The sequence below is a fragment of the Hippocampus guttulatus genome, chromosome 17, assembly GCF_054856545.1.
Source record: "Hippocampus guttulatus isolate MCC_2025c chromosome 17, RoL_Hgut_1.0, whole genome shotgun sequence".
Taxonomy (NCBI): Eukaryota; Metazoa; Chordata; class Actinopteri; order Syngnathiformes; family Syngnathidae; genus Hippocampus; species Hippocampus guttulatus.
In genome coordinates this window covers 6971385-6990781 of record NC_141277.1, presented here as the reverse complement: position 1 = coordinate 6990781, position 19397 = coordinate 6971385, and the positions used below count along the sequence as shown (strand labels likewise).

Genomic DNA, 19397 nt, shown 5'->3' with positions numbered 1-19397 from the left:
TGTTAAAAAGGAGTAGCCATAAGAAAGCGCAGCATGTATATTTCTCTCTTTTCTCTATCTTTAGGTGTATTTCAGTTGTCAAACATTTATTTTTGAAAACTTCAGTTGACACACCTGAATGGACCTGTAAGATTGTTTGCTGTGCCTTATCTGCAGCCCAATTTAAATTAATGATAGTGACACAGCAGACTATTGTGCATAAATAAGAGGGGGGGGGGGGGGGCTCACATTTTATATTTAAACACTGCCTTCACTCTGAGACAGGAGCCTTTTTATTTTTATTTTTTGGCACATTTCAACCACCGATGATGTGACAGTTTGGGAAACTGCTGACTCCAGTTAAGAAAAAAAAAAAAAAAAGGAAAATACAATTTGAAACTCATATCCTGTCCCTTCTATGAATGAACAGTAACGAGCACAGACCTGAGGTACAAATGTTGTCCAAATCTCCTACTTGATAAATAAATGCAAAAAAAAAAAGGATGCATTTTGTCATTAAGATTCGTGAACAACAATAAAAACCTTGAACAGAAAAAAAAAATCAGCAGCATGATGGAAAAGTTCCACTGTGCAAACAAAAGGGAAAAACAAAAAACATTTCAATGTTCTACCCAAGCCAAAACGATGCAACATAATGAACATGCTTGGATGAGAAGGATGCATTGATGTTGAAGAACTCGATAAATCATAAATTGGTTCAAGTTAATTTCATGTTGACAAATTTCAACTTAATGGGCTCGCACATAACCGTAATCAACTCATTGCATAACACCATGCTGCTTCTCAATAGGGATTCGGAGGGCCACCCCGAAGCATAATAGTATGAGGAAAAATGTCATTGAATAACAACAATGTCGTCGCAGATCTATGAGGGTAAAGCTGTAACATTACAAGAAAAAAAAAGTCGTTTCGGAGTTTAGGGGAATCATTTTGCAAGCATCATCACAATCTGACGAGAATCAAGTCAACTTTATGCAATGACAGTCGCGTAGTTGTAATTGGTTATTGAAGAAATAATAAATTCAAAGTACTACAAGGAAGTGCCGTTCAAAAGATAAAGTAGTGATGAGGGGAAAAAGTTACCATTTTCAGAATAAAGTCATATCATTACAAGAAAATACATTTCGTATTTTCTCATTTAAAAAATCGGAAATGATGATGACTTTTGTCTTATTTTCCTTTTTCCACCCAAGGTTTGCTTGGCCTTAACACTCCTTTGTAGCATCTGCATGAAAAACGAATTTGATGGTAAACAGCCCATACCGTAACGTGAATCATTTCAACTCCATCAAATAAAGATTGCACATTTAGCTGGGAAAATAATTGTGTGCTGCCTGAAAAATGCAAGAGCGCTTCTTCTTTCCCTGGAATGTGACTTAGGACGAAGTCGTGGAGACGTTGTCGTAACGGGATGTTGAGACAGGAATCTTGTGTATTGTCGTGAAAATAGACCAACACACACACTTGCTCAACTACAGAAAATACACTTCAAATTCCCTGAAGCTGCTTACAAGCTCAAATAATTACTTATTGAAACAAAATATATATCCCAGCTACAATTCCTTATAACACTTGAGGAAAAAAAAAGGTGCAAAATCGAGATTTAAAAACATTGCTTAAAAACATCTTTTTCTACCTTACGTGAACCATTCCCGGAAGGTGAGGTTAACGTATTAAGTCCAGGGTCAGTCGTCGGTAGCAACCAAGAGCCACGCATGAGGTTCAATCAGGCGGCAGCAGCCCAGAATAATAAACTATGGGAACATCTTTGGCCCGGAATGACCTACTTTTTGTCTCACCGCAACGCGGGGGATTAAAGCTCCATTTTCACTGTCATTGTGAGCGCGTGGCCATCTGCTCTCAGAGAGGCTCTGAAGCTCTACGGGTCGCAGTTTTGTGTCTTTTCTTTTTTTTTGACACACACAACGTGCAAGGCTCATTTCCACACGCTAAAGGTGCAAATGTATGCAGCTCATGTGGTTTCATTTCATTTGAGATCTTCACTTTCATCAAGAAGCACCTTGACAGTGGACCCACTCGATTCCTCCTCCTCCTCTTCCTCCTCTTCTTCCTCCACCTCTTCCTCCTCAGAAAGTCTCAGTTTAATGTTAAGAACTGGTTGGTCTGTCTTACCTGGACAGGGAGAGACAACAAAAAGGCTTGTGATGTCAAAAATTTACTTTGTAATATTTTCTAGATGCCCCCACTCGCCGAAACACGCTGTTCAGATTAATCTTGCATTTTGGGAAAAAGAATTAAGCGATAATAAGCCACCTGTTTTCAGCCATCCAAGGAGGCTGACATTCTATGCAGCACTGCCCCCTGCTGTCAACTGAAATTAACATCAAACTGACCAAACAGCGAGTTTAGCAATTCAACCCCCCGGGGGGGTCACTTTGGTGTCAGTTTCAGGAGCATTCAGAGAACCTCGTGCGCCATCAGTGCACTGGAAACAGTTTTAAAATCAGCAATAATATGAACATTATTTATTGTACTATAAATCTATTGCATGATTTATTACAATAGAAGTCCTTGCTAAAAAATAATAATAATAATGAGAGTGTAAAGGTGGCTGGCTGTTAAATTGCTCACCCGTTCGTCAGCCTGAATATAGAGTGATTTAGTATGCGTTGTGGCCATGTGTTATGTGCCTCGGGTTTGCTTACTGGAATTCAATGAAGCAATTGAAAGCGCACCACCAGCGCTGTTTATTCAATTCAATACGTTTTAACAAGCAAGCGCAGGCTAGGCGATATTAAAAGTTCATTAACATTTAATTGAAATTTAATCCCTGCAAAATTTAGAGGCAGAGATTTTGCTGCGACCGTTTTTTCAAACTCAAATTATTCAAGTGATTAATTTTTACACTCTTGGTATTATGAAGAGCTCTGAAGAGGAGCAAACCGAGTCGCACTAACAAGCGCGGCACGCAGTTGGACACAGACAAACTGGCCGGTCTAGTTTTGGGAGATTTTTTTTTTCCGTTGCCCTCACCGTGTCCCAGCTGCCTCTCTTTAGGGAGCAGCAGTACGTCTACGTTGCGATGTTCCTCCAGGGCGGCGGCGAGGATGGCGCCTTCGCGGCTGAACAGGAAGACCAAGGGCAAGGCGATGTCGTCGGTGGAGTCGCCGTCGCCGACCATTTGGAAGAGCGGCGTTTCCTCGCTATTGCTTCCCTCCTGGTGGTCTAAGAAAGACGACGGGACAAAGCTTACCACTCACATTCCAGACTTGAGGGAAAATGATTCGAGACTCGAGGCGCTGACGCTCACCGATGAAGATGACTCCTATGGCGCCCGCCGCCTGCAGCCAGCGTGCTTTTGCCGCGAACATGCAGTCGCCACGTAGCGCCAAGGCGACGTGGCCTTTCAGCTCAGCTGGATTTTCGAGTGGCCTGCAGGCTGTGTAAGGGGACGCCTTCGCTATGCTCCCCTTCACCTGCCATGCAGGAGGATGTAAAAAGTGTTACCATTTAAGAAAAACAATAACAACTACATTCAAATTCTTCAAATATTTCTTTTGAAATTCTAAAATTCTATTTTCTTGCAAATTAGACTTTGTCTTTAAATTAAACCCTTTTAAGGAGATAATTATGACATTGCCTAACAATTTTGACTCTCATTGCATTTCTGTAAAACTGGACTTTTCTTTTAAAACCATGAAAATGCATATTTTATTCCTAATAATTTCTTTAAATACTAAAGTGGGAACACACAAATCAATATGAGGCCTAATTTGAGCATTTTTCCTCTTCTCTGGTCAAAGTTGGAGAAGGCCTGGTGCCGCTAAAAGATTATCCTCTGGTGTGGAGTGTACAAATAATCTAAAACATGTCCTATTTAAACAGCGTGTTGCGACGCATCTATAATTGCGCCATGGGAAATCTTACGCCATGTTCTCGCTTGGTCAGGTCCATTCCAAACTTGGCAGGGCCTGCCATGAGCACGGTCCTCCCCAGAAAGGGAGGGGAGATAAGCTGCACCGCATGAGGCACCACTTCCTCCTCATCCAGCGTTTGTCTCACCTCCGCCACAAGTTTCATCCGGCAGGCACCTTGGTGCTCCTAAACAAATGGGAAAAGTCGATTTATGCTTGCGCTTTTCCCGTAAAGTCGTCCTCGGTGTTGTTTTCACAGAACAAAGTAACACGTTGAGTACCCTTCTGATGTCTCCCGTGCTGAACTCATTTAGTGGAGTGAGAGAAATGCCCATGCTTTTTAAGAACTCCAGTGGTTCGATGCCACTATCATGAAGAGGTAACTCAATTTCTCTGTCCCAAAAAAAAAAAAAAAAAACATGCACCACCATGTTAAAGGTCACATTAAAACGCAAAAACAGGCTCCACTTCAAAATGAAAAGTTGCACCTGATAGGTGAGGGGTGGAAAGCTCGTCCCACACCCGTCAGGTACTTGTGGCTGTCCCGGATGCTTTTGGCAAATGAAGGGTTGTTCGGGAACAACGTATCCGTGCTCGGGCAGGTGCGCGTGAACAGATCCTCTTTGTGGGCCACAGCATGAGTTTCCTAATGCAATGTGCAAACAGCAAAAAATAAAATAAACACGTTTCAACACACACTGCAGTTCCAACACAAACAATAGAAACGAATTTTAAAGCGATCCGTTACAGCGCTTGTAAGTTTGGTTAAATTAGCTCTGAACAATTAATCCAATTCAAATGGGCATCGCAATGTAGTACAATGCGAATTTTTAAATCACTATGACCTTAATTTTGGAGAAAAAAAAACACACCCTCATTTCAATAGGTCAGCTAGTCAAAAAAATAATAATTCGTGACGACTCATCTTTTTTCAAGATGAGTCGTCATGACAGGTTGCTTATAGGTCAAGGTAGCACTTTTTATACTGTGTGTGTGTGTGTGTGTGTGTGTGTGTGTGTGTGTGTGTGCGTGTGTGTGTGTGTGAGCCCACTGACTGTTTTGTTGCCTTGACAAGATGGCTGCGTGGTGGATAGAGACACGGGCAGAAGGTGGGCCTCCGTGGTGAAGATGTAGTCGTCAATACTGATGGGCAGCTGCGTCTTCTCCGTGAACAGCAGGTACAAGTATTTGAACATCTCGGCCAGAAAGAATGAGTCCATCCTACGCACGAAATAGAAATGTTTTAATTCGTGTGTGCCCGCTCACTGGCAAAGGTTGGTAGAGTACGCAAAAATTGTACCGTTACTTTGGAATAATATTACTCAAGTAAAAGTAAAAAGGAGTCTTCCAAATAATGACTTGAGAGGAGTAGCAAGAATGAGTCACTTTGACAAATTTGGTTCTCTGGGTTGCCAGGGAGACGTTGTGTGTGGTCATGTGACTGCCGGGTTTATTGGTGAAATGGAGTCAAACGTTGCTCGTGGTTATTTTGCACTGGTGAAACATGCGCCTGGGGCACAAGTCTCTCTGGCAATACAAAACCTGAAGATCAAGCAAGCAATTTTGGTTGGAACAAAAAGAAAACTAGCGTGCTCAGTGTAACAGGATAGAAGTAACATTTTTTTTGATAACCCAATTGACTGTCTTCTAATTTGTCAGGCGAAAAACGACTTCTTGTCATACCACTAAATGGTCATAAGGGGGCAGCAAATGACCATGTTTTTTGGGTCACCTCGCCACTGAAACGTATGCATGATGGCACATATGACCATAAATCTGCCTCCATTACGCGTCAGTTCAAGTCATTTTCTGACACAGGGTTAAACATTCCCTTACACCTCATTCACAGCCAGGAAAATCAAAAATGTTTTAAGGTGAAGGTTTTAGGATGGCGACCAGCGCATGTTTAAGAAGCAAAAGAAAGTACCTGTCTTCGTGCGTGCCCGTGCGGACGTCTTGCACAGCAGCAAACCCACAAGGCACTCTGGCATAAGCGTTGAGTTTTTCCACGATGGACTGGCCCACTCTGAGGTAGTAGGGATCGCCGGTGGCCTGCAGGAGAAGATCAGTGAATATCAAACGGAAATACAAACGTGTACTTGCAAGTTTCATTCAATGTAAAAAAAAAAAAAAAATGAAATGAAGTGAAGTGAAAATGTATTATATTGTATGTTAAAGTGAAACTGAACTGTGCTCTATTTGGCATGCATAGCAACACAGGACATTCCGTTTGTTGCTGCCGTTGATGTACTTCACGTTTTAAATATTGTCAATTGTATTTGTGCTTAATTTTGTGATTCTTTGAACCGAAGAGACTCACTGCACTGCACAACCTGTCTACTTTCAGTCAAGTTGGTCACCTGGTAGAGGTAGTAGGTGCTTTCTGCAAATTCTGGTCTCAGGAGGTGTTGGCCCCAGTGAACTCGGAATTCTGTGGTAAAAGCCTACAGAGAAAGGAATGACAATAACTTAACATTGGTCCAGTTGCATCACCTTGAATTAGACTTGGAAAAAATGCTGCAGAATGGAATTAGATGGACCACGAGCTGCATTAAATTATATTGGGGGGGAAAAATATGGCACATATAAAAATATTATAATTGCTGGATGGACCAGCATAAGTCGACTTCGGGTGTCCTGACACAGCGACGTAACAGCTCCAGGCCATCGGTTCACTATTAATGGTGAACCCTGGTATAAAGCACTAAAATGCTGAACTATTTCCTGATTTAATGTTTTATCATTTTGATGATTAAAGCTATTGAAAACCTCAAATTCACCGTCTCAAAAAACTTCAATACTACAAAGACAATGATTAAAAAAAAACCCCAGAAAATTAATGAAGAAATTAGTTTGATGTTGGTCTGGACGGTGTATAATACAGAAGTGGCACTTCTTTAATAAACAACAACAAAAAAACCTTCAGAATATAATTAATTAGAGAGATGCACTTGCATACCGTCTCACAGATTTTTTTTTTTTTACCTCTGGAAGAAACTTGTGCTGTTTTGTGACTTGGTACAGCATCTCGTGGGTTTCAATGGCTGGTTTCAGATCTCCTCTCAAGACCTGTGTGAAATGATGAGAACAACAGTTGATAATTTTGACAGCAGGGAAGAGTGACTCTTCCATAAAGACAATGTCGAACCTGTAAGCCGGGGAAAAACGCCAGCAGCGAGTCCATCCAGCTCCGCGCGCTCACGGTCGGGTTGTGCATGTGCACGTTAAGCAGCAGGGGAGGCTGACTGATGTACTTCATAATGGCACTGTAGTGCTGTCCCGGACATGAACATCATGAAAAAATTGTGCGTTAAAACTGAAAAGCCATCAACAGGTAAAGAGATGCTTGCGCAACAAATTACAACGGAGGACCTACAACGTTAAACCTTTCCAAAAAGACGTCGTCTCCCAGAAGAATGTAGGCCTTCATTAAGTATTCATAGTACGAGTCAATGCCAGCACCGACGCCGCTGTCTGCAAACACACACGGACACGCAAATTATAATTGATATCAGATCGCCACAGAGCCGTTTGGAAAGGTAACGCCGATTTGGCTGAAGTGACACGGCGTAAGCCGTCAAATCCATCGTTCGCTTGGGATCGCCATCCTCATGTGCGTGCGCCTTTAAAATGTCGGGCTGGGTCTGGTGAGTGACGTGGGAGTCGGCAAAATGAGGTGAGTGACCACTTCAACTAGCCATGGTAAGCTATTAGCTAACATCCATTTGCGACCTTGGTTCTTAAAAGGTCTTAAGACTGACAGCGCTGTATGAGAAATTGTATCTGTAAAGCTAAAGTTGAAAGTGCAGTCTTAAAAGAATGCGTGAGTGAATAGCATCCTTGTGTCTGAGATCCCTACAGTGTCTGAGGAAACATGATACATGTGAAAGCGTGTTTACGTTTCCTCACCGCGTCTGACCCATTCGCCGTTATGGATGTTGATGACAGTCCCCACCAGGTCGCTTCCTTTCTGTCGCCTCTCCCAAAGGACATCCAAAGCTCTCCGGGCATGTTCCTACAAAACAGTTAAGATGTTTGTTTGTTTTTTTTTTGTAATGACAACGCAATCTGATTGGCCGTACTGTAGCATTCGTGACTTGAATGCATGCCTTTAAGGCGCAGTCTAGTCTTGTGTGTTTTACTTTTCCCATTCAACAAACAGCTAAAAGTGCATTGGTGCCTGTGGCTCTCTTTGCCCACATGTACAGAAGAAAAAAAAAAATGCTGCTTGTCTAAACCACGAAGCGTTTTGGAGAGGTACCTCGAAGACAGAGTCTCCTGACAATCTGCTCAGGGCCGCAAACTCCAGGATCATTGTTCCTGCACAAGCTGTGCACGTGTCCGACTCGGCGCCTGTGCGCGAAAGCGGGTTCTGCACTCCGTAACGCAAATTCACCTAGAAATAAAAGAATTGCCAACATGACAACTGACTTTGATTTTCAATTTTGAAGCATAAACCAGAGCTGCGCCCGCTGAAATGTTGCCATTCTGAACGAAGGGAGAAACCAAAACTCGACACCGTCCCTCATATGGGACCCGTGAGGTGTCGCGAAAGAAAAAAAAAACCAATAATAATTGCGTTCCATTAAAATCTAATGGGTCTCTCTATGGGTCTAATTCCACTTGAAGGACTTAGCTGCAAGGTTCTGCGAGCTAAAACCAAAGCGGGTGATTTCTAAGTGTCGTACCTTGGGGTAAGGAAGGCCACTTGAGGTGTTGAAGGCAGGCAGTAACCTATGGCCAAGCTCCGTAGCCATGTTGAGGAGCTCATCTTCATACCACTGCATCCTCCCTCCACGCTGACGGAGTAGGTCAGCCATCACGTGGGCCCCGAGAAGCCCCCTGGAATAATTGAATGAAGTTAGGTAAAGTGCAACTTAATGTGTGTGCGGGTTTTTTTCCTTCTTTCTTCTTTCTACCCACAATTTAGCTGCTGTAGACTGTAAATTTCCCCAGTGTGGGACAAATAAAGGATATCTTAATCTTAATCTTATTTTTAATTTTTATTTTTGGTACAGCAAGTATAAGGTTAGCATAGCTACCCCAAAACTCTGATGTTGGTCTCAAACACTGATACCACCACGTCACTGTCCAAGCGTACATCCCGCACCGCTTTCCGAACACCGTCTTCAAACTCATCCAACTTGTTCAACACCTGCGCACAAAGACGCAAAGGGGCGGATGTCATGAGCTAAACATATTTTCGGGAGGCTAATGAGATAAGAACAAAAAAAAAAAAGAGCAAGAACTCACCACCAGGGTATCGAGCGTGTCGATCAGTGTAAGTGAAAATCTGGAAAAAGAGGGATGGGGGGGCGAAGGCTTTAAAAAGGCGGGGCCTGAATTGGTGAGTGACATGGGCGTCAACGATGTTAACGTGTGTGTTGAGTGACTCGACGGGAGTTGTGGCCAGCTTGTGTATGAATGTTCTTATTGCACGTTTGTTTCCTACTGTGTGTTCAATAAAGAAATTGAAAGTGAATCAGTAGCAACCCAGAGACTCTTTTTTCCTGACCTGACACATTATTTCTACACATAGCGGTTAATGCACACTAGTCCTTGTGGAAAAATGAACCCTGCGAAACTTCAACTTTGCTTCGATCTTTTTTTTTGTTTTGTTATAAAATCACTGGAGCCATTGAAATATAATGTACATACTTCCCCAAGGACTCGTCGATGTCACCTCGGTTAGGCTCCTGGCCTCGTACACGCCCCTTGCAGCTGAGAGGCATCAGCTCATCGGCCGGATAGGCATATTTCTGGATCACAGAACAAAATATGGAACTTTGTGTTTATATACAGGATGGCCTGAGATGTACAAATTTGTGGAGAGATACTACAGTCAGTGTTCAAATATGCCGCCTTTAAGTTGGCAGCCTGCTACAAGAGCCGGGCGAATTTTTCACGTTGTATCATCTGGCAACTGATTTTTCTCTGATAAAAAGAACATTACTACTTTTATTACAATTTCTCCATTCCCTTTGACAGCTTTGAAACCCTCCATAAGCTTCAGCTGGTCCAAAATTCAGCCGCTCGCATTATCACGCTCACACCATCCATAAACCATATTACACCTGTCCTCCAACATCTCCACTGGCTCCCCATTATACACCGCATTCAATATAAAATCCTGCTCCTTACATTCAAAGCCATCCATAACCTTGCCCCTCCATACCTGTCTGACCTCATCCATATTCCTACACCTGTCCGCTCTCTTCGCTCTTCCTCCTCTCTCCTCCTCACTGTCCCCCCCTGCTCGCCTCATCACCATGGGAAACAGAGCCTTCAGTCGCTCTGCTCCCCGGCTCTGGAACACACTCCCTGCCGACCTTCGTAACACAGACTCATTAACACATTTCAAATCCAGCCTTAAAACACATCTGTTTAGACAAGCTTATTCACTCTGACCATAAATCCATTGTCTCTATTTTATCTTATTCGGTTTTTAACATTGTATTTGTGTTTTTTAACTGCGTGTTGTAAGGTGTCCTTGAGTTCTTAGAAAGGCGCCTACAAATAAAAAGTATTATTATTATTATTATCACTGATCAAACGACGCTACAGTTGCTTGATCACTTTCAAACTTTGTTTGTAGCAAGCGTGAGTGATGTCGTGCCTGCTGTGATCAAGCCATCTCTGATCATCAACTCAAGGCACATTAATACAGCACTTTGAAAAGAGCCTCGACTGTTGAAAGGAAACTTTGACTCGCTTCTCTTTCATCTATAACTGCTTCAAACAACACAGCATATGTAGGAATGGAGGAAAAGTGTAAGTGTGGACGTCCGTCTCTGTGTGCCCTGCCATTGGCTGGCAACCGGTTCAAGGTGTACCCCGCCTACTGCCTGATGACGGGTGGGATAGGCTCCACCACGCCCACAACACTTGTAAGGATAAGCGGATTAGAAAATAGAAAGATGGATAAAAATAATAATAATAACACTTGACAGTTGATCCCTGGTTTCGTTCCATGTCAGCAGGTGAAACATGCTGTAATCTAGAGCAATACTATAAGAACAGGACATACTTGAAACTTCTACTTACCATGTAACTGCCATAAGCATGATCAAACATCTCAACAATCCGATCCCTATGAAGAGAATTTAGATCAATAAAAGACTTTTGACAGTAACGCCAAGCTGTTACAGCACACAGTTTCTGACCTGATTGTGTTCTTCTCCTCTGTTGTCATGTGTTGGATTTCTTGACATTTTACCCAGTCAACAAGACCGACGATCAAGAATATTTGAAGCCAACACATTTTCGTTAATTTAGCTGGACACCTGCGGCTATTACATCAGTGGATGTAGATTTTCTCCCTCCTCCCTATTTCCATAATGACATGTGAGCTGGATCCAGTCATGTTGCGGTCACAACACCTGAACGGGGTTGTTCAGATGGCCGCTATATAAACAAAGGAAGCGATGTAACCTAACTTGACACCCGACACATTTGCCCACAAAACCACAAGCGAAATATACTGCACGGATGGATATAAATTCATGATGAAAGCGTCGATTTAAAAAAAATGATTCTGGCAGAAAGGCTAACATTCACAAGCCACGTATGTCGTTTGGTAGCCAGCTAACAAGTAGCATCCTCCGTTCGTAAGCAATGCTCGCGTGAAAGCTAGCCGTAGCATGAGGACGTAGAGCGTCAAAATAATACGCGGCTCGCAGTAAAAGAAAGTCTGTGTCCTACAGGCGAACGGCCGGGGACACGTCGCCAGGAAACACCCCGGCCATACTGTCCCCCGACGTCCAGCTGCGAACTGTCAAAAGGCATCCAGGAGGCAGTCCTCTGCTATAGAGGGAACGCCGTTAGCAGATTGTAGTGTTGCTGACGTCACACTCATTACCATCGGCCAGGCGACCTCACATTCTGAATATATATTTATTTTGTTTGCTCCCATTTATTGTTATATTATAATGTTATTAAATTGTAACATTGAATATTTTGTCAAAACAAAAAGGCGGGGCTCAAATACGCCCTGTGTGGGATTTTGGAAAAATGAATGTGTGAAAAGTGTGTGAAAGGTTTTGTACATAATGATATGAATTTGTCCTTTTTTTTAAATCAGGCTTGTCCTGGTAAATTTTACTTCGACAAAATAAGAATTTCCAAAACGATTCCAAATGTTCAAATATTTTTTGTACCATGTTTTTGTATTTGTACGTAGAAATTCCTGAATGAGTTATCTCTGCTTTTAATAAAATGTCACTGTGCCTTACATTGTTACTGATTTCTTTGACTCCTGTTATTAGTGTGCATACAATTTGTGTTTTCATGGAAATCAGTCTGCCCCCCTCCCCCCACACACACACACAGATTGGTCACATGGGATGATATAATATTCAAAACAAATTGTCCTTTTCATTCAAACAACAAAAATACTGTCATATCGAACCCAGTGTTGGAACTGATGATTCAGTAAAGATGAACATTTCCTCTCGAATCATCATTCGATCAATCAATGACTTTTTTTTTTGCGCTTTTCAAACTGAACATAAAATGTAGCATGAAGTGCTTCGGGGAAACTAAAGAAATGCGCACATTTAGTCTGGATGTGTGAGAGTTTGCCTGCGAAGTGCTCGAGTTGTAGTCGATCGCAGTTGTTGGATGAAGACACTGTCCTGAATTAACCACAAGAGGGTAGGCTTAAACTATTTGTTACTATTTGTTATGATGAGGCAGTTTTGATTAATGCAGAGAAAACATCCCCAGACACACACAAGCTCATACACCATTTGTATGACATCCTGGTATTTGCATTGGTTTTTATTATAATTAGTGAATGTAACAAAAGCACATTAACCCCCCAAATACACTAAATAAATGATTATTATTAACAGCCTCAGCTTCCGGCCTCTATTGTGTTGCAGTGTAAATCTAACCTGCCCAGGGCCTTCAGAATCAGTCATGCTGGCCCATTTAATTTAAAACTGTGTTTTAAACTAATCCGATTGCAAATTTGTCCCAACAAGGACAGCGGGCTGGCCCTCGTTGACATCATCTTTTTCCCATTCTCTGATTTGTCAGTCAAAGTAAAATTTGTTCCAGCCAAGTTCAAGCAATACATATCTGTAGCAATCTGCACATGAATACATTTAATCAGCATGTCTGGTGGGTATGATCGATATTATTTAAATGTATTCCGTTTCTGTCATGTACAAAAATAATTGAATCTGAACTGCTTCAGATAATAAGCAATTCTCAGTTGCGTGCTGTTAAAATGTGTTTTTGAATATTACCGGTGTTTTCTAAAATTGCAACGTGATAGTGGCGCAATGAAGAGATGGATTCATTCGAGTATATTCCCACTGAAGGCCACCAAAAGCATCGCCCACCTATGGCATATTAGCAGCGTGACTAGATACAACCTGACTGGGAGTGTCCCGTATCTCATATCGGAGTCGGACTTCTTTGCCAGAACGTGACAAGGTAGGGGGGACACTTTGGGACCGGGACGTCCTGCTGGCTGACCACCTCCACACAGAACGAGTCGACCCTCCTGCCGGGGCCGAAGTGCTCACTGACGTCGTAGCGAAGGCCGCAGGCATCCGGGATGGTGAGAGGACTAGTGTGCTTGTGCAGGGCGTTGGCCCCCCACCTCACCTCCACGGGCTCTGTCGCAACGGCCGACGTGTGGATGGGCAGCACCACAAAGGCGTGCTGAAAGTGCTCACCCACATTGCACTTGATTTGGGTGGACCAGCAGTATTCCCCGAGGTCTCCTGGGAAGAGGGATGATTGATAAAGACCTCCGAATAAGAAAATGCTGCTAGCCCCCTAACCCGAACTCCGGACGTCCCGCTAAAAGCACACCTCGAAACTGAAACCTTACAATGGACCTCCTTTAAAATCCTAGTACAAATGTTTGTTCCAAGGGTCACCAACATTTTTGAAACTGAAAGCTGCTTCTTGCGTACCGATTAATGTAAAAGGAATACCAGTTACTTCAGAGATAACAAAGTTGCTCAATTAAATAAATAAAAAAATCGATACTAGTTGTCATTGTACCAGCTGGCTTGTCTCCACGAATGCTACGGTTTGGTCATTCACTACAATGCTGACCTTTAAACTTTATATTTTGCCATTTCCAAATTTGCACCACAGCAATCTTTCCAACAACAAAAAAAGAACACTAACGAAAAAAAAGCTCATTGCTTAGTCGTGTCATTTTATTTATTAGCATGACAAAAACAATTAGATGCGGCTCACTGATAAACTCTTTATAAAACGTTTTTGCAGTCATTGAGGGTTACCTGCTGCATGGATATCATGTCTACCGCACCCCTTGACCTTCCCATAACTTCAGACTTAACCACTATCATTCATAAATGTACAACCCTCATCTAAAAAGTTAACCAAAGTCTAATTCTGGAGTCGTTCCCCTGACTGCTACTGCAACCCTCTAAACCCACCCTGAACCCAAACATAATCCTTCACTCTAACTAAACCTACCTCCCGAATTTACCCAAATACTACTTTGGACCTTTAAAGTGAAGCTCAACGCTGTCCTAAGCCTACCCGACACCTAAACTTAAGTCTCTAACCCCTAGTATTGAATCTTTATTATTATCTCGATACCCAATACATCCCATTTCAGTCTGACCCTTTAACCTTTATCCCAAACCTGAGCTCAGGACCCAACGCTCACAGCAATCCCAATCCTCAAAACCGTCCAGCCTATCTCTAAACTCTATCCCCGCCAAAATGCCCGACAGGCCGCTTACCTTCAGTGGAGTCTTGTATCCGCACACTGCGCTTGTCCAGCAGCTGCGCTTTCCTGGCGTACGTCATCTCAGTGCACTCCATCAAGCAGTCTGTCAGCTGTGGCAAGACGCTGGGGAGCGGCCGCAGCAGCGTTTCCTTGCCTGAGCACTCGCTCGCGCGTGAGGCCCGAAGAAACGAGGAGAGCACCCAGAAAGACACCCACGCCGCCAAATATCCCGTCATTATTCCGTCCGCTATCAGACAACTCCCGGCCAGGTCAAGCTGTCCTCTCGCAGGGTTCGTTGCTTCAATGCAGGATCAATATCTGGCTTAGGAGGAGCGCCGTGTGGACAGGGAAGAGTTGACAACTGAAACACGCAGATGGCAAAGACGCTGAAGATCCTGAAATACGGAACATGTGGGGAGCAACTGGCTTCCTGGAGTATGGCGCCAACATTCATTCCTTGGCTATTATCCTTCCCCCCGTGAGATTCCTTCATCCAAGTGTTTGGCAGGCGTGAAATCCAGAAAGCCTGGCACAAAGTTCTATAAATAATCCACCAAGCCTGCACAAACAGGGTGTGAGAAGCTGATTTCGATAGCCTTTATTAAATTACAAATGGCAGCAGGGAATCATGAACTCGGCGAGTGATGTCTATTCAGCATACGTGAAGGTTAAGTTGAGGTGCTATGAATATATAAACGTGCGTAGATAAGAACACTGCAATGGGTCAGAAAAGTTATCATGTGAGGTAACCCTGTAAAAAAAAAGAAAAAAAAGTGAGACGAGAACTAGAACCAATGACCAAAAAAAATGTAGCTCGGCACTCAGTATTTAGAGAACAAGAAACAATTAGCGGTTATATGGTCACTGTCCATCAAGAAGCATGCATCTCCAATTTGGCTTTTGTTTTTTCACCACAGAGACAAATTCAATTCACCTCGTCGCACATGAGCAGTGTTAGTTTTGTTTAAAAAAAAAAGAAAAGAAAAAGATATCTAAGAGGCTTTCATTGGTATAAATATATGGCGCTCACACGAAAAAATAAATCTGTGAATGTCAAGAATATTATTGCAATTTAAAAAAATATTTAGTGAAGGAGAAATCTCAAATTTGATCAAAGTGATCTTAAAAAAGATCAATTTCAATACATGAAGGCCTTCATTATCGTCCACATTTTTTAACATGGTCATATCATTTACAGAATAAAAGCGTTTAGAATTGGGTCTTCCAAATTGAACTCCTGAACTTTTATTTATTTTTTCAAGTCATAAATTATCGGCTATATTATTGCAAATCAAATTAAAAAGAGGTATTATCGAAGTTAATTACTTTTTATCGCATTTTGGATAAATACTTTGAAAAAAAGGACAAAAGAAGGATATCCGTGCTTTTCATTGGACAGTGGTGATGTACAAAAAACAAAAAATTAAAAAATAATACAGCCAGCTCCCTTGCAGGTTTGCACCGAAAAACAACTAATTTGCTTCTGTATGTAAATTGTGAGATTTTCACTTGATCAAATATAAGAGGAGATATTTTTGAACAGAGACAAGCACAGTCTTTGGCTCTGGGATGTTTGCACATTTTTGGAGGGAACACGCAGTACCGGTGAGCGGCTTGAGTTCAAACCGCTGCCCCGACACCGACGAGATTTGACCGAGGATAAAATGTGAGGCAATAAATCCCTAGTGTGTCAAGTGCATGACTTTATGTGGTCATTTCTAGGAGAGCAATTTTTTTTTTTCCCCAGAATGCCAAAATAATATTGGTACTTGACCATCTGTTGTTATGTTGCTTGTAGAAACAGGAATGGAGACTTTTGAGGAAGGTTTTCCGAGGTCAGTTTTGTGAGGTTATTTACGAAATGCTGGAATGTATTTCAATGATTTTTTTTTTTACAGTGGAATACTACGGCAGTACATGAAGTTATTATAGAATTTGAGAGTGGAGGAACTGTGATGCGCCACAGGTGACACACGGTTACTCCTGGGGGGGTTGCAGGGTGGCCTGGCAGCCGCAGCGGCGGGTCAGGTGCATAGAAGTGATGACCACAGTGTTCCACTCGTCCATGTACATGACAGGCACCGCTTTCTGAGTGGTGGGCTGGCAACACGGTGCCTGGACCTGCAGCAAGATGAACACGACAGGAGTGTTATAAAGACTGGAATGTTCCAACTACCACATGGAGAATCACAAAAATCCATCAAGGCTATTGTGAGACAGAGGGTGTAAAAACTCTACACACTCCTGTTCTTCCACCATTAATCTGGCCAACACAACTCAATTAAAAAACTAAAAGGGTTACATTATTTCAACTATCAGCATTCGTACAAGATGCACAGTTGAAATTAAGAAAAAAAAATCCAGTTATACAGTGCAAAAATACCGCTTCAAAAACTATCCAAAAAATAATGAGTGTCTTGGAAAATACCATTATGTAAAAAGAATGTGCTATACATTTAATTTAAAGAAAAGAATAATGTGACTTTGAAATGGAATATTCACCGCCCCCCAAAAAAAGTTGTCGTGATTATCACAGGAAATTTTATGCTAATATTAGATCAGCTAAGTAAAAAAAATGTTATTCATCTGTGTTAGTATTTTAAAAACAGTTTCATTAGGTCAATTTAGTATTTTGCGTCAGCCTGATTGAAAAAAGCTAATTGATAAGTATACATTTGAAAAATATAGTTACCGGTATATTAATCTGGACATTTTGCAGTGTTAACTGGATTTTTGAAAAATTAAGTTGACCCAACATCAATGTGTTTTTTTTAAATTTAGGTTGATACATTATGAACATACTAGGTTGATACTGGATCAAGTCAATTTAAAACAATATGGGGGTTTGGTGGATCAAGGTAAAAGAATCCTAACAGGGCTGTCTTTGGCAAGTCACATGTGGTGCCAGACTGCATTCATTTGAGGTTGGGAAGCGCTGAGACTTGCAGCGCTCGAACATTTGTGCTGGCAAAACTCCGGCTTATCTATTGTTAGCTGCCTGAGCTTTCAAAACACTCGGAGGGTGGTGGTTGTGGGAGTTAAAAAAAAAAAAAAAAGAGACAGTCAGGAGGCGGTAAGTCAATCTCATCTATGGCAAACACACCTGCAAGTCACGTTGGGGGGCGTTGGGCTGGGGCCTGCACGACGCGCTGTGACCGCAGTGCATGCAGTGCACCAAGGTCACACGTTCGGGATAGATCATCCAATTGTTCCAGCCCAGCTCTGGAAAAAAACATGGACACATGAACACAATGAACCAGTTTAACCTCATGCCTCGCACAAAAGAGCTCTCAGAAGACCTACAATTAGGGATTGCTGACATGCATAAGGCTGGGAAGGGTTAAAAAAGTGTCTCTAAAAGACTTGATGTCCATCAGTTCACGGTGAGACAAATTGTCTCTAAATTGAAAAAGTTCAGCACTGTTGCGACTCCAACTAGAAGTGGCCGTCCTGTAAAGATGACTGCAAGAGCACAGCGCAGAATGTTGAGAGAGGTGAAGAAGAATCTTAAGAGTATCAGTGTGTGGAGAAAAAAAGGGCAGCACACCAACATCAAAACCTCATCCCAACTGTGAAGTATGGTGGAAGCGGTCTGATGGTTTAGGACTGCTTTGCTAACTAATGGCCTGGAGGGATTGTAAAAAGTAAAGTAAAAATGAATTCCCAAGTTTACCTTGACATTTTTCAGAAGAAACTAAAGCCATCTGTCCACATGAGAACATATAGTTTGTGTGGCATTAGTTCCAGCAGACGGTGTTTGTCTATTGTTGTGACTTAGATGAAGATCGGAACACATTTTATGACCAATTCATGCAGAAATACAGGAAATTCCAAAGGGTTCACATATTATTTCTTGTAGCTGTAGATATTGACTTTCTCGATTAGAATCAATATGTCTTTATACTGCACAATGTTTATATTAGGGGAAAACCCTGTTTGAAAAAAACTAAATCATGATCAACTGGAAATAATCCATTCGTATGAGAGTGTGTACCAGTCATGGAAACCTCTGAGGTCTCGGCACAGCATCCTGAGGTGTCCCGGCCATCATCAGAGGAGGAGCTGGAAGAAACTAAGGAAATTGGGAAGAAACTGGGCATCAAAGTTCCTAGGATTCAGGTTGTCAACACAAGCACTCCAGTTTTACCTGTCACAGCCTTGAGCCGCTCAGCACTTCCTCTCCACTGTTCCCTGGCGCCCTCTGGCAGCCGCGGCTCAGTCTGCAGGTTGAGGGCAGCCAGGAGCTCCTTGCGGATGGACTGCAGGGAGTCACTATGGCATCTGCACTCAAACAGTCATTTAAAAATCGTATGTATGGGGCAATTTCAGGGGGAACATCATTCAACCCACCAATACTCGTACATTGAGAATGTCCAAATTGAGTGTCACCCACCTGCTGTTGGAGTCTTCTGGCATCACATCATCTTGCTTGGAAGGGTGCAGGACAAACGCAATCACCACGGAGGAGCACATCAGTGCCATCACACTGACGACGGCAAAGGACATCTTCAGGTCTTCGGATGGACGGACGGCGGCGAGCAAAATCGACAAAAGTGGCGGCGGTGGCTTCTTGCAATGGCGGGTGGCGGTAGGAGTGAGCAGACGGGCGGATGCGGCTCAAGGTGTTGGTTGTCGGGGCCTGGGAAAACTGGCTTTTTATCTTCCTGTAGCCCTGCTTGGCCTTGAGATGCTTTACATTGTTTTTCCTGTCCCTTGGTCTGTGTGAAAGAGAACATGGAGGATGAGCCAGGACACACACACACTCAGACAGAGAGGAAGGAATTGATTAACAGGCGGGT

The 19397-nt window shown here is 42.6% G+C and overlaps 3 protein-coding genes across 4 annotated transcripts; all 3 read right to left on the bottom strand.

Moving 5' to 3' along the window:
• Positions 1 to 249: 249 nt before the first annotated feature.
• Positions 250 to 12489, bottom strand: LOC147191821 (ER degradation-enhancing alpha-mannosidase-like protein 3). 2 transcript variants are annotated; one of them, XM_086134521.1, is made up of 20 exons: positions 11039 to 12489; positions 10920 to 10965; positions 9534 to 9634; positions 9129 to 9168; positions 8918 to 9030; positions 8564 to 8717; positions 8137 to 8271; positions 7785 to 7890; positions 7252 to 7349; positions 7024 to 7149; positions 6861 to 6944; positions 6236 to 6319; positions 5803 to 5927; positions 4931 to 5096; positions 4364 to 4521; positions 4157 to 4268; positions 3889 to 4062; positions 3272 to 3437; positions 2995 to 3186; positions 250 to 2133 (listed from the first exon to the last, which is right to left on the bottom strand). In XM_086134521.1, the coding sequence occupies exons 1-20, from the start codon at positions 11134 to 11136 to the stop codon at positions 1988 to 1990; spliced, it is 2424 nt and encodes an 807-aa protein (XP_085990647.1). In that variant the 5' UTR covers positions 11137 to 12489; the 3' UTR covers positions 250 to 1987. The 2 variants fall into 2 exon arrangements, with proteins under 2 accessions (XP_085990647.1, XP_085990648.1); XM_086134522.1 differs by lacking the exons at positions 10920 to 10965; positions 11039 to 12489 and adding an exon at positions 10051 to 10882.
• Positions 12490 to 12637: 148 nt separating this feature from the next.
• LOC147191820 (uncharacterized) lies at positions 12638 to 15002 on the bottom strand. Its single transcript, XM_086134523.1, has 2 exons — positions 14612 to 15002; positions 12638 to 13609 (listed from the first exon to the last, which is right to left on the bottom strand). The coding sequence occupies exons 1-2, from the start codon at positions 14832 to 14834 to the stop codon at positions 13278 to 13280; spliced, it is 555 nt and encodes a 184-aa protein (XP_085990649.1). The 5' UTR covers positions 14835 to 15002; the 3' UTR covers positions 12638 to 13277.
• Positions 15003 to 15108: 106 nt separating this feature from the next.
• LOC147191819 (bone morphogenetic protein 7-like) lies at positions 15109 to 19119 on the bottom strand. Its single transcript, XM_086134524.1, has 5 exons — positions 18992 to 19119; positions 18746 to 18879; positions 18593 to 18670; positions 17702 to 17820; positions 15109 to 16719 (listed from the first exon to the last, which is right to left on the bottom strand). Exons 1-5 carry the CDS (start codon positions 19102 to 19104, stop codon positions 16576 to 16578), a joined length of 588 nt encoding a protein of 195 aa, XP_085990650.1. The 5' UTR covers positions 19105 to 19119; the 3' UTR covers positions 15109 to 16575.
• Positions 19120 to 19397: the final 278 nt, after the last annotated feature.